This window comes from Saccopteryx bilineata, chromosome 11 (assembly GCF_036850765.1).
Source record: "Saccopteryx bilineata isolate mSacBil1 chromosome 11, mSacBil1_pri_phased_curated, whole genome shotgun sequence".
Taxonomy (NCBI): domain Eukaryota; kingdom Metazoa; phylum Chordata; class Mammalia; order Chiroptera; family Emballonuridae; genus Saccopteryx; species Saccopteryx bilineata.
In genome coordinates, this window is record NC_089500.1 from 17,826,726 (window position 1) to 17,839,118 (window position 12,393).

At 36.9% G+C, this 12,393-nt stretch overlaps 1 protein-coding gene across 1 annotated transcript in view; it reads right to left on the reverse strand.

Moving 5' to 3' along the window:
- Nucleotides 1-12,393, reverse strand: part of DCC (DCC netrin 1 receptor) — a 1,159,181-nt gene that overhangs the window by 437,324 nt on the left and 709,464 nt on the right. The window contains exons 6-7 of the mRNA XM_066246236.1: nt 5,986-6,140; nt 2,979-3,099 (exon numbers count right to left, since the gene is read on the reverse strand). Of these exons, the coding sequence (XP_066102333.1) occupies nt 2,979-3,099; nt 5,986-6,140 (276 nt within the window). The remainder of the gene's footprint in view (nt 1-2,978; nt 3,100-5,985; nt 6,141-12,393) is intronic.

The following is a 12,393-nucleotide window of genomic DNA, read 5'->3' on the forward strand; positions in this document are numbered from 1 at the left end:
TCTTCCCACCCAGGTCAGCCTCAGTGTTGAACTGACATTAAAGCTGGCCTCTCCATCCTCCGTGCATGCCGCCGACACTGCATCTCTGAGAAACTGGGGAGGCGTTGCTTTTAGACATGATTGAATATGCCAAGAAAGAGCAATCCATTATTCATAAGTGGGGCAGGTGAGACAGTCACCATAGGGTCCTGTCATGCTTTTGGATTTCTGTCTTTATATTCTTTTACTTTCCTTCTAATCCAATGCCAAGTATAATAAACACTGACCAAGAAAGTACAATCTACTGACAACACTATACCATCTAGACTGGAGAAGAATATATTATCAAGATTCTCGGAGGTTTACCCTAGCAAGGAAGTAGATGATGTTATGGCCCAGGGTAGCCTCATTCTTTTAAGGTCACATAGACCAAATGAATCAGGGCCCTTACAGAATGCAAGATACCACTAACAAAGGGTGACCTGTTTGGAAGGTTTAAGTGAAATTGACTATCTATAATTGGTTCATTAAATAAGCTGAACTAATGAAATATTATAAGGAAACAGTTTATCTTCTTCTAGTAGTCATTTTCAAAGACACCCTGTCAAATCTATTTCTTACTTCTGAAAGCAACTTGAAACACACACACACACACAAACACACACACACATACACACACACACCCAAATTGAACATTAATTTAATGCTCAATTTAAAGTTTCTTCCCATTTCCCAGAGTAGGCCTAAAACTAGAAATGGGGGCAGGAGAGTGGGACTATTTGTCACCTGTTTTTTTCAGCCTCTTGGATCTATTCCCCACCCCCCTGCTTATGGTTTTTCCCGAGTCAGAGAAGAGAAAATAAATTTAAAGTAAAGAGATAAAGGCTGTTTTTCTTAACCTGTGCTCTTAAAAGTACACAATCACAGAAGGTTTCTGCATGCCTCATTTTTGTGCGGCAGCTTGCCTCCACCCTAGGAGTCCCTCACCGAATCCTTCCCTGAAGCAGGCAAGGCACAGTCTGGCTGCTCCTAGACACCAGCTCCCCAGTTCAGCTCGGCCCCAGAATGTGGCTCTAGTCTTATGGTTGGATTAGGCTCAGCAAGCAGGACCTTCTGATCAGGGTCTTTAAAGGTGGCTTCAGCCTTGATTTCTTTGAGTGCAGCTCACACCTTTGTTCTTCCCAATGGTGAAAGCAGAGTCTTTCCCACAGCTGTCTTCCCCTTTCTCTCCCTGGCATTGTAGGTAGCTCCAGATAGCTTCCACTTAGAAGAAGTTGCCATTTCCCATTTTTGTAAGCAATCCTAGTAAACACACACACACACACACAGACACACACACACACACACACACACACACACAATCTGTCCAAGAGGTTTTCTTAAGTGTCTCTACAGCTTGACTTGTGGGGGAAGAGAATACCATCACAACCTCTAATCCTGTGAATTCCAGCCCTTCAGAGAATCCTCCATTCTTATAGGCAATTGACCATAAGATGATCACTGGGACAATAGTCAATTCCAACAAATAGTAAAGAATGTGTCTCATACTTCTCTTTGGATATACAGAATTACTTACTTCGCATTTTCCTCAGCTTTATGGCCATAGCTGAACATCAATGTCAACTAGAATTCTCTTGTCCTATGACTTGAGTAGCAGCTGGTATTAGCATAAACATGGCCCTATTGTCATTGCTAATGAGATGACACACAGTTTTTAAACCATGGCTCACATTAGAGACCTTGAGTTTAGAGATTCCTTTTCTCCTACTTATCCATTACTGTTTCAGCAGAAAAGAATGCACTCACTCACAATAATGAAGTCACACTAACACTTAAAGCACATTAAGTGGAGAGAAAAGTAGTCTATCAGAAAAATCGGTGATCTCAAACAGAAGTTAATTATCCCTTTTCACTCCTAGATAGGTCCTTTACTCATCTGAGACTGTTGCTTTTTTGTTTCCATAAAGAGAAAGTCATCATTGTAAGCATTATGAGAGTCTGAGAGTCTTCATATAATTGACTAGAATTGTACAAAATATAACACCTTGATAGGCACTTAAAAGACAGAATCCAAAGAAAGACAATGTCTCATAAATTTCAGCAACTTTCTACTAAACTTACTGCAGGGAAAGATTAAGACAAAAGTGAGTCATGTCAAGAGAAAGGGAATTGTTCTAAAAGACTTAAAATTAACATAATTGATGATAGAAAGTATTAATATTTCAAAGCATTTGAATCTATATGGCTGACATTTCAGGCCCTGCTTTTAAAAAGAATATTTTGACCTTCCTTTGCACTACAATATTTTGTAACAGCTAACCAGTTTGTTTTTTCATTTATCTTTTTTCTTGATAGGAATGATATTGTTAGGGAAATATTACATGACATGTCTAATATAAATTTATGCTAGTTTTGAATACACCAACATATTAAACCTCTAAAAGACTACAGAACAAAGTAAAATTAAATTTTTTTTATCAATTTTAGAATGAAGGATAATTTATCAAAATCTGTTTTAGAAAAAGAGAAAATATTTTTTTCTACTTTTCTATCAAGTTTCACTGACTCAAGCCTATATATGTGTGTATACATACATATGTTCATATATGTTTGTATGCACACACACACATATATTTATATGAAACAATGAGAAAAAGGCAGGTTATTAAAGAAGGGAAAAGGTAGTAATTTAGTGGTTGTTGTCTTGACAACCAGAGGTACCTATTATATATGACAATGACTATATCTTACTGGATGGGTAGATATAAGTAGATGGATAGATAGATAGATAGATAGATAGATGATAGATAGATACATACATACATACATATATATATATTTATCTAGAAAAAATGTACCGTCAATACACAAATGTATAATTTGATTGATTAAATAATTTCAAATTGGCTTTGAGAGATAGGGAAAGCAATATAGATTTTACAAATAGACCACAGATAACTGGATTTTCAGGCACCAGAGCAAAGTTCCCCTCATCTTACCAGGCTTGGGGACAATGAGCTGTACACTGGTCTGGGCATTCCCAGCTTCATTTTCAGCCACACATTGATAAAAGCCTTCATCCGACTTGACCACTCCAAGGATGCGTAAGTTGCTTCCTCCCTAGAGAGAAGAAAATGAAAAGTAAAATATTCTAAAAGCAAAAAAAACCCTCAAAGTGACAAAATAAACATTCAAAATCTTAATAAAAGTTCACAGAAGAAACAAGAAGGAAGGCCATGAGCATTCCCAGCCTCACATCTATGTCCTGTGTCACCTGGGAAAGTCATAGATTCCCAGTACTCTGCTGAATACAAGGGCATTGATTTAACCTAGTTCTGCAATGAAAAATATACTCCCCAAAATACACAGCATCCTCAATGTTTAAATGAGGAGTAAACAGAAAACTCTTCTATTAGGTATGGAAGAAGCAAAGGTTAGCAACAAAAGAAATCTCATTCTTTTATTTGTTATTGAAGGAAGCCCAGGTTCAGCAGCTGCTGAAGAAAATAAAACACAAAGAAACAAAAAACACCCATCTCTGCAGCTTCTAAAGGATAAGAAATCTCAGTTCGATATTGTCTAGCATTGTTTATCGAGAAAACATGTCTGAAAATCCTTTTAAAATTTTAATTGCTTTGACATGTACCCTTTTCGGAATCTTGAGAAAGGTATGGTGAATATTTTATACTGACAGTATCTTGTTATATGGCCAAAATACCTCCAGTAATCGACAAATTAAATATAGCAATGCTATTTTTTATTTTATATAAATTGAGACACCATCTTTTTCAAGGATGGATGATAAAATGATCTGGAGATCGCATTTAATTATACTAACTCAGTTTATCTTCGATATTAGTATAAGAATTAGTTTAGTAAGATGTGTTAAATCACTTTCCCTGAAGTCATTAAGATATAAATATTTCCTTGTGGGGAATTCTTCATTGTTTCTAGTGTCTTGTAGTCAATTCCCATTTGATATAAAATTCTTAGATAAAGCTGACTAACTTCTAATTAAAAATTCTCATATAAGTTACTATTTGTGCTAAATGTAATGAGTGCCATAATGCTCTCAGATTTCTGGAACAATTGGGGGAACATTTTTAAGCGCAATTTTAAGCAAATAGGGCTCCTACCACATACTTTCCTTTCACCTTAAGAAAAGAAATGTTTAAATAGGTTAGCTGTAATGAGTCATGCTGGGAGAAAGATTATTCAAAGTGTAGAGAAATATAAATGTTGCATTTTATCATATGTCCTTAAGGGCACTCAGCAATTTCCTTTCTGTGCAAGTAGCATATATTTTAGGCATATACAACAAGTTGCCCCATGGCAGGTCATTTTTAATTCAGTAGTAGTAGAAATAGCATTGCACTTAAAGGAATTAATGGACTGGTGTGGCATTCAAAAGTTAATTTTTTTTGCTTTCTTACTCTATTCCCAACCAATTAAACAAATGCAACTAAAAGTGAAAAATGGTTAGTGGTGATAAAAGTGATAAAGATGTGTTTATGGATTTATTCCTTAAAAATCCTTATAGTATGACATAATGCCTGCACAGAGATTTCTTTTTTGGGGGGGGGGGATTCTGAAAGTTGACTGATCGTGAAAGAGGAATCCACCATTGAGAGCCAGTGTGTGGCCCTAGAGAGGGCTTGTGCCTAAACTCTCATGGCCCATTCTGTTGAGAAACCTGGCTTAGAAGACCACTCCTCTTTGACCAGGTCATGTCTGCATCTCAAATGTGAGATGTGGACTTAAAATCTCCTTTACTGGCTGCAAGTTCTTCTATATTTGAAAAGTGCTTTTCATATATCTTACATGTTCATATATGTGTACTCAGATCCTCTACTGTTAGCCTACACCTAAAGGAGAGTTTTCATAAAGTGCTTTCAAATGAGCAAAGCATTCTGCTGGTAACAGCCAAGATGACAGTAATAATGGTAGGTACTGAGCACTGACTACATACCAGGACAACAACTCAGTGGATATGATACCATTATCCCTATTATCTCCCACTAAGATAGAAACAGTATACTGAAGCTTATAATAAATAGAAACTACTGTTCTTAGCTTTAATATTTTCCAATGTCCAAAATTACAAAGTAAGGTCAACTCTGGCTTCTCTCCCACTGCCTCTCCCACCGTCACTGTCACCATCACCACTACCCTTTTCTATTCTCCTGTGAGATCAGCTGGTCCTATCTGGAAAGGAGCTGTATCATCAGAATACAACTATACCATCATCATAAGTAACACATCTTGTTGTGACATTAAGAGTGGATAAAAGTTACAGACGTAATGGATTCCTGGTTTCATAGAGTCTAGAACAGTGGTAGTCAACCTGGTCCCTACCGCCCACTAGTGGGCATTCCAGCTTTCATGGTGGGCAGTAGCGGAGCAACCAAAGTATAAATAAAAAGATAGATTTAACTATAGTAAGTTGTTTTATAAAGATTTATTCTGCCAAACTTAGCGAAAATCTGACATAAAGTACTTGGTAAGTAATTATTATTACATACTTTAACTTGCTGTAACTCTGCTTTATAAATGTTATCAAGTTACTTCCCTACTTTATAAATCGCCATTACTGTGGAGCTGGTGGGCGATTAGAAAATTTTACTACTAACTGAGATACAAAAGTGGGCGGTAGGTATAAAAAGATTGACTACCCCTGGTCTAGAACAAGGTTCTAAATTCTGTTCTCCTGAGAACCAAAAAACCTAGAAATATACTCTTAGGCCCTCTGTTTTTTCTTTGTTTGTTTAAAACCTTGTCTGCAAAAGAAACACACACACACACACACACACAATGAAGGGGTGGGCTGTTTAGTATCTCAAAATTCTAAATCGAAATTCTAAGTCTAAAATGAATTTGTTTTATTCAAATTTTCTTTACATATCATAAAATGCCCAATAGAAACCTTCTTACCAGGACTGAAAAACAACTGAAAACACAGTAAACAATGAATGGGATTGTAAAGCTAATATGAAAAAGGATAATTACCACTATCTGAAAATAATCACTAGGAATGACCACATCTCCATTCTTCATCCAGTTCACAGTGGGCACAGGCTTTCCCGAGACTGCACATTCAAACTCAATATCCATGCTTTCATAGGCATAGAGGTTGGAAGGATGATTTAAAAACCAGGGTGGAACTGCAAAGACAGAAAACAAAAGTGAGTGGGTGGAGATGTGAATTTGCATGCCAAGGTTTTCACTAAGTTAGAAACACTGCTCTAGGAGAGAAAATATTTGTAATTCAAATAGTTCCCCTAAACCCTTAGTTTGTTATATAAGAACTATTGGCGACACATCAGTTCCTCCCTCCAAACCCCAAACACCGTTTAACAGTTTCATTTAATGGCATTTTTCCACAGGAAAGAGAGAGGGAAAAAAACACTTAAAAATATGTTACATAGAATAAACATTCTAAATATCCAAGTATTTACATCCAAAAGACCTACATAAAGAATACTAAAAACATACATAAAGCTATAAAAATTGTGCTGGTAAAGTAAATAAAGACAAGCCGATAGACCTGAAACAACTCTGAGTATAAAATAAGAAAGCTTTGTGTCCCTATGATTCTAGAGGTTTATTAAGATTTACTTAATGGGATGGACTCGTTCCCCATTGAAACTGGCTCTGGTAGTAAGGTACGAAAAATGACGGCCATCTTTACTATGGACACATTCCTATTGTCCTAGCAATTTGTGTTATTATTTTCTCAGCACATTATGTGATATACTACTTTAACCTAATGTCTTAATTACCAGAACACTAGTTACTCTATAATGGAAATTTGCAATTGAAAGAAAATTACAATTATACTATAACACATCTTTGCTAATGAATTTCCCAGGCTTGGGCCCTCAAAACTCTGTCTAAGAGAGGAACATTATAAAAAGTAATGCTCATTGTCCTTCACTGGGAATCTTCAAGTGATGTCAGATTTGAATATTCATATTGTCTGAGACCCAGGTTAAATTCAGGTGAGGAAGCAGCCTTGATCTCCTTTTTACCTAGGACATGGATATGCATTTTTAGTAGCCATCTTTAAAGTCAGTTTATATTTTTGGTCATTTTTGTTGTTATACTCAATGATTAAGGAATGCTACTTTTTGCTCCTTTAAGTCACAACCCCATTTTGCTCTTTCTGACCGCAGTCAGCAAAACCCCTCCAATGTCAAAGTGAAATTATAATCTTTGATGGCAGAGCTAGTAGAAAGGTTCCAGGGTTCAAATTCTAGTTTTTCTACTTAATGACCTTGGAAATCTCAAACATGATTCCCTCTCTTTCGCTCTTCTTCTCCCCACTTCCTCCCACCTTCCCTTCTGCCCTGTGTTATTTTCCTGATTTTTAACTAAATATTTGGACCTCTAGTACTAAACAACTTTTAAATTCTTTAACCTTCCACAGTGGTAAATTGATTTAGATGACTCGGTTGAGATGCATAATATTTACAAACTGAAGATGCAACTAAAAGTATGTCTGAGAGCTTTTCTAAAGAGAACATGCTCTCATTGTATACTTGACTAAAATTGTTTATTTACAAATGATAACAATATTAGGATGGGACTTGTTATAGTCCTACACTAAATTTACTGACAATGATCCAAAAAGCATCAGATATAATTCTTGAAGGCCTCTGAGCAAGTATATTAGCTGTCTCTTTTAGAGCAAATATATTAATTGTTTTCTTTAGATTGCATTCTCAGTTTCATCACAGATTTTGATTAAGTGTATTTTTAATAGCGACTAGCCAGTGTTTGTTGAGAGCTGGCTGTGCACAATTTATTAGTCTCAGTATTTATATTTTTACATCACCACCAATCCCTGAGGCAAGCTCTATTATTGCCATTTCACAAAAGAACAGATGAAGGTACTAAGTGCTTAAGGAACTTTCTCCAAGTCACACAGCTGGCAGACTGTGGAGCCAGACAAGCTGACTCTCCTGCCTACATTCTGAACTACTTTGTAATAATGGTGTCTTTTGCCACTTGAATGTCCCACAGGAAGAATAACTAAATAATACTCCCAAAGCCTCAGAGATAATGAAGAGAAACAATTAGAAGTTTTAATAAAACCTTCCGTTTAGTCTATTCTTGTTCTCCCTATACGTCCATTCCTGGTGCCATGAAAACTGTCTGAGTCTACCTAACCTTGGTCTTCCAAGTTCATCAGAATTTCTGGAATCATTTATGCCTATATCAGAGTTTTCAAAATGGGAATGACATCTATGGGGTTGTGGGGGAGGGGTCAAGGGAGGGGAGCAAAGAGGGTGATGGAAGATGATTAGACTTTGGATGATGGGCTCACAACACAATCAACAGTTTAAATGCTATAGAAATATTTACCTGAAATCTTTGTACTCTTATTGATCAATGTCACTCCATTAAATTTAATTTCTAATTTTTTAAAGAAATTTATGAGGTTGAGACAAACCGTCAATATATTTGTACACAAATATATATATACATAAACATATACATATGTGTGCATATGGAAAGGGAGAGGGAGGGAGGGGGAGAAAGAGACAGAAAGAATGATATCACACATCAGAAGTGGGACTAAATTTCATGTTTTCTAAAACTACATTGCATGTCTTTGGCAGTGTCACCAGTCATTAGTAATCTATATGATGAGGACAAAGCCAAATTATTTCTTTTTATATCTCAATGCCTAGTACAGTGCCTCATTCTCAGCATATGATCAACAAAGATTTGCAATCGATGCTAATAAGAACTCAAAGCAAATGGAAACAACCAAGGTGTCCTTTGATAGATGACTGGGTAAAGATGTGGTACATACATACAATGGAATACTACTCAGCCATAAGAAAAGATGAAATATTACTATTTGTGACAATTTGTGACCTGGGTGGACGTTGAGAATATTATGCTAAGTGAAATAAGTCAGTGAGAAAAATCTAAGAAACATATGATTTTATTCATATGTGGGGTATAGCACTGAAAATCATGGACATAGACAACAGTACGGTGGTTACCAGAGAGAAGGGGGTGTGGGAGGACAGTAAAAGGTAAAAGGAGCTAAGAATATGGTGAGGGAAGACGATTTGACTTTGGGTGGTGGGCACATAATGCAAGTTACAGATCATGTATCATAGACATGTACACTTGAAACTTATATGCTCTTATTAACTGTCACTCCAATAACTTTAATTAAAAAGAAGAACTCAAGCAATAAATTGTACATTTTCACCCTTTGCTGTGACAGTGTTGATAGTTATTCTTCACAAAGAACTCAAATACCTCTTCCTTGACATTCTTTTCTAAAGCTGACAATGGATTTCCTGCTCTTTGCTGTACTCTCCCTATGCTCAATTTTTATATCACTTATTTTTAAGGTATCTTTCACATATATCATTATTTAGCAGCTAGATGATGATTCTCAATGGTACAGATTGAAGCCTTTGCTTTTTCTCTTAATTACCTTTGAAGATTACATAGTTCCCTCTCCCACTCTGGTAGAAGAAATTATTTCACTACTTTAAACTATTTGGTGGACAGCAATTTCTTAATCAAGATTTGCAAATGGGTAGAGCGTCGGCCTGGAGTGTGGGAGTACCGGGTTCGATTCCCGGCCGGGGCACACAGGAGAAGCACCCATCTGCTTCTCCACCCCTCCCCTTCTCCTTCCTCTCTGTCTCTCTCTTCCCCTCCCGCAGCCAAGGCTCCATTGGAGCAAAGTTTGCCTGGGTGCTGAGGATGGCTCTATGACCTCTGCCTCAGGTGCTAGAGTGGCTCTGGTAGCAACAGAGCGACGCCCCGGATGGGCAGAGCATCGCCCCCTGGTGGGCGTGCCTGGTGGATCCCGGTCGGGCGCATGCGGGAGTCTGTCTGACTGCCTCCCCGTTTCCAACTTTGGAAAAAAAAAAAAGATTCACAAATGTTCAAGTTTATCACATTGTTCTATTTATATAATATAAATACATTTTAGAAAATTGCTTAACATATACATACAATGCTACAGCAATTTCATGCAAGATATTGATTTTTGTAATACTTTCCTTCTTTGGATAAAATAAAATTCATGACCAGAAGTAAATTACCCACATTTTCTTCAGATCTTCGTTTCTCAGGATCAGCTCAAGTACTTATAATACATATATAGATAATTTTTATTTGGGAGCTGAGGGGAGAAGGAATAATGCCTGATAAGTAACAGAAATATAGAAAAATACAATTCTGCTATTGAATAGGAATATTGTGCTTAGAATTGATTGATAGATGGAAGATAACTCTATATTACAATCATGAGAGTTGTACAAATAAACCTTCAATTTGGGTAAAAGTTTTCTCTATTTTATTTTTATTTTTGTATTTTTCCGAAGTGAGAAGCGGGTGTGGGGGGGGTGAGGCAGAGAGACTCCGGCATGCACCTAGATGGGCTCCACCCAGCAGCATGCCCATCAGGGGGCGATGGATGCTCTGCCCACCTGGGGCGTTGCTCTGTGGCAACAGGAGCCATTCTAGCTCCTGAAGCGGAGGCCATGGAGCCATCCTCAGTGCCGGTGCCAAATTTGATCCAATGGAGCCTTGACTGCTGGAGAGGAAGAGAGAGACAGAGAGAAAGGAGTGGGGGAAGGGTGGAGAAGCAGATGGTTGCTTCTCCTGTGTACCCTGGCCAGGAATTGAACCCTGGACCTCCACATGCCTGGCCAATGCTCTACCACTGAGCCAACAGCCAGGACTTCTCTAATTTTTTTTCAAAAAGTTTCTATGTTGTGACAGACCACTGGAATTTTGTAGAGTAAAATTTATTTTGTAATTTCAGTTACTGAACTTGCAGAACTTGGGAGTACTGCTTACACAACCTAAATAGCATTATGGGTTTTATTTCACATAATATATGCCTCACAAGTATTTTTAGCAACGTCCCATACTGCTCCCAAATCTGCTTTAGATTTGTCTTCTAATCTTTTTTACTTTTAGATAAGTTACTTAGGCAATCTTTCCCAGTTAGTTAGGTACATAATAAATATGGGTCAATTTTATAATAGGGTTCCTAATACACATAATCAATACTCACTATATTACTTTGACTTTGAGAAGATTCTATACATTCTAAAGACAGCTCTTTGAAATTGCAAAGTTATTTTTTAAATTATGCAGATGGTTTAAATGAATTATAGGCAGGACAAATCACTCTGGTCAATGGTAAAGAATCAAGGAAAAGAACAGATTGGTGAGATTTTATTAGGAGGCAGATAAAAATTGCATGGTCTTTGAGTGGCTGCTTATCTACCTTGAGCACAGTGGAAGGGAAGCCCGTTTTCCTGAAGCATACCACCTCTCTGCCTCTCCAGGCCCATAGGAGATAGTTATTTTGTTGTTGAAATAGTGGACATAAGCCTAATAGTCTTCTCTTCAGTGCAAGTAGCTGAAGAAAGTGACCACACCAAATGCCTAAAATATGTTTGCTGGCAAATCAGGCTACCTCTATATCCAAAACAAATGGGTTCTTTGAAATTTAGTGTCACAATTGTATCAACACATAATTTCACTTCAATAAACCACAGTTTCATATGTAATCCTATTCAGATTACTATAGAAGAAACAATTGGGTATTGAATGTAAATTTAGAGATAATATATCATAGGATGGAAAACATTCCATATAAATTCAGGCTTCCATGTTAAATGCACCTCAACAAAATCCTAGTTTATGGAATAATGTTTCTAATGGACTGCTCAGTTAATGAATTAGAAATTGTTTCCTCACTTCACAGTTTCAATTCTTCCTGCACCAACTTGTGTTGCCAAAGCAACTTTCTTTTAGCTAAGTCGATCACTAAATGCATGTAAATCTCCCTTCTTGTTTTTTTTTTTTTAACAACATGCTGTGTTATGTATTTTGCCCAAAATAACACTTCTCCCTAGGCTTATTCTTATACAACAAGTAACTTGAAATCTGCTGAATATTTCTATTTTCTCTTTCCTACCTATACATACCTGTCTGTCCTCCCTCATAGGGCTGGGTTGAGATTTGCATTTCATTCTCTGTTTCATTTGTCTCTCACACCGACCTATCTGTACTCTTCTAAACAAATTAGGTCAGGTGAAGTAGGGTTCTACCTTGAATGACTAGAATATATTCCATACTGGAAATGAAAGTACACATGAGTCTTGTTCTAGTAATATTGACAACGGCTTTCACTGTTCTGGAAAAAAATAATTTTTAAAGTTACAGATTTTAGAGAGGTATTACAATGTAGTCTGACAGTGATTGTTTCCAGACAGAGACAAAGAGAGACAGATAGAAAGAGAGACAGAGAGAGAAAAAGAGAGTTTAGGTGCTCTAAATACCTGTCAGAATGTGCAGTACTTTTCTTCCTGACATACTGGTAGGTCTTAGTGGTAAATATATCATAACTGAAAACTACAC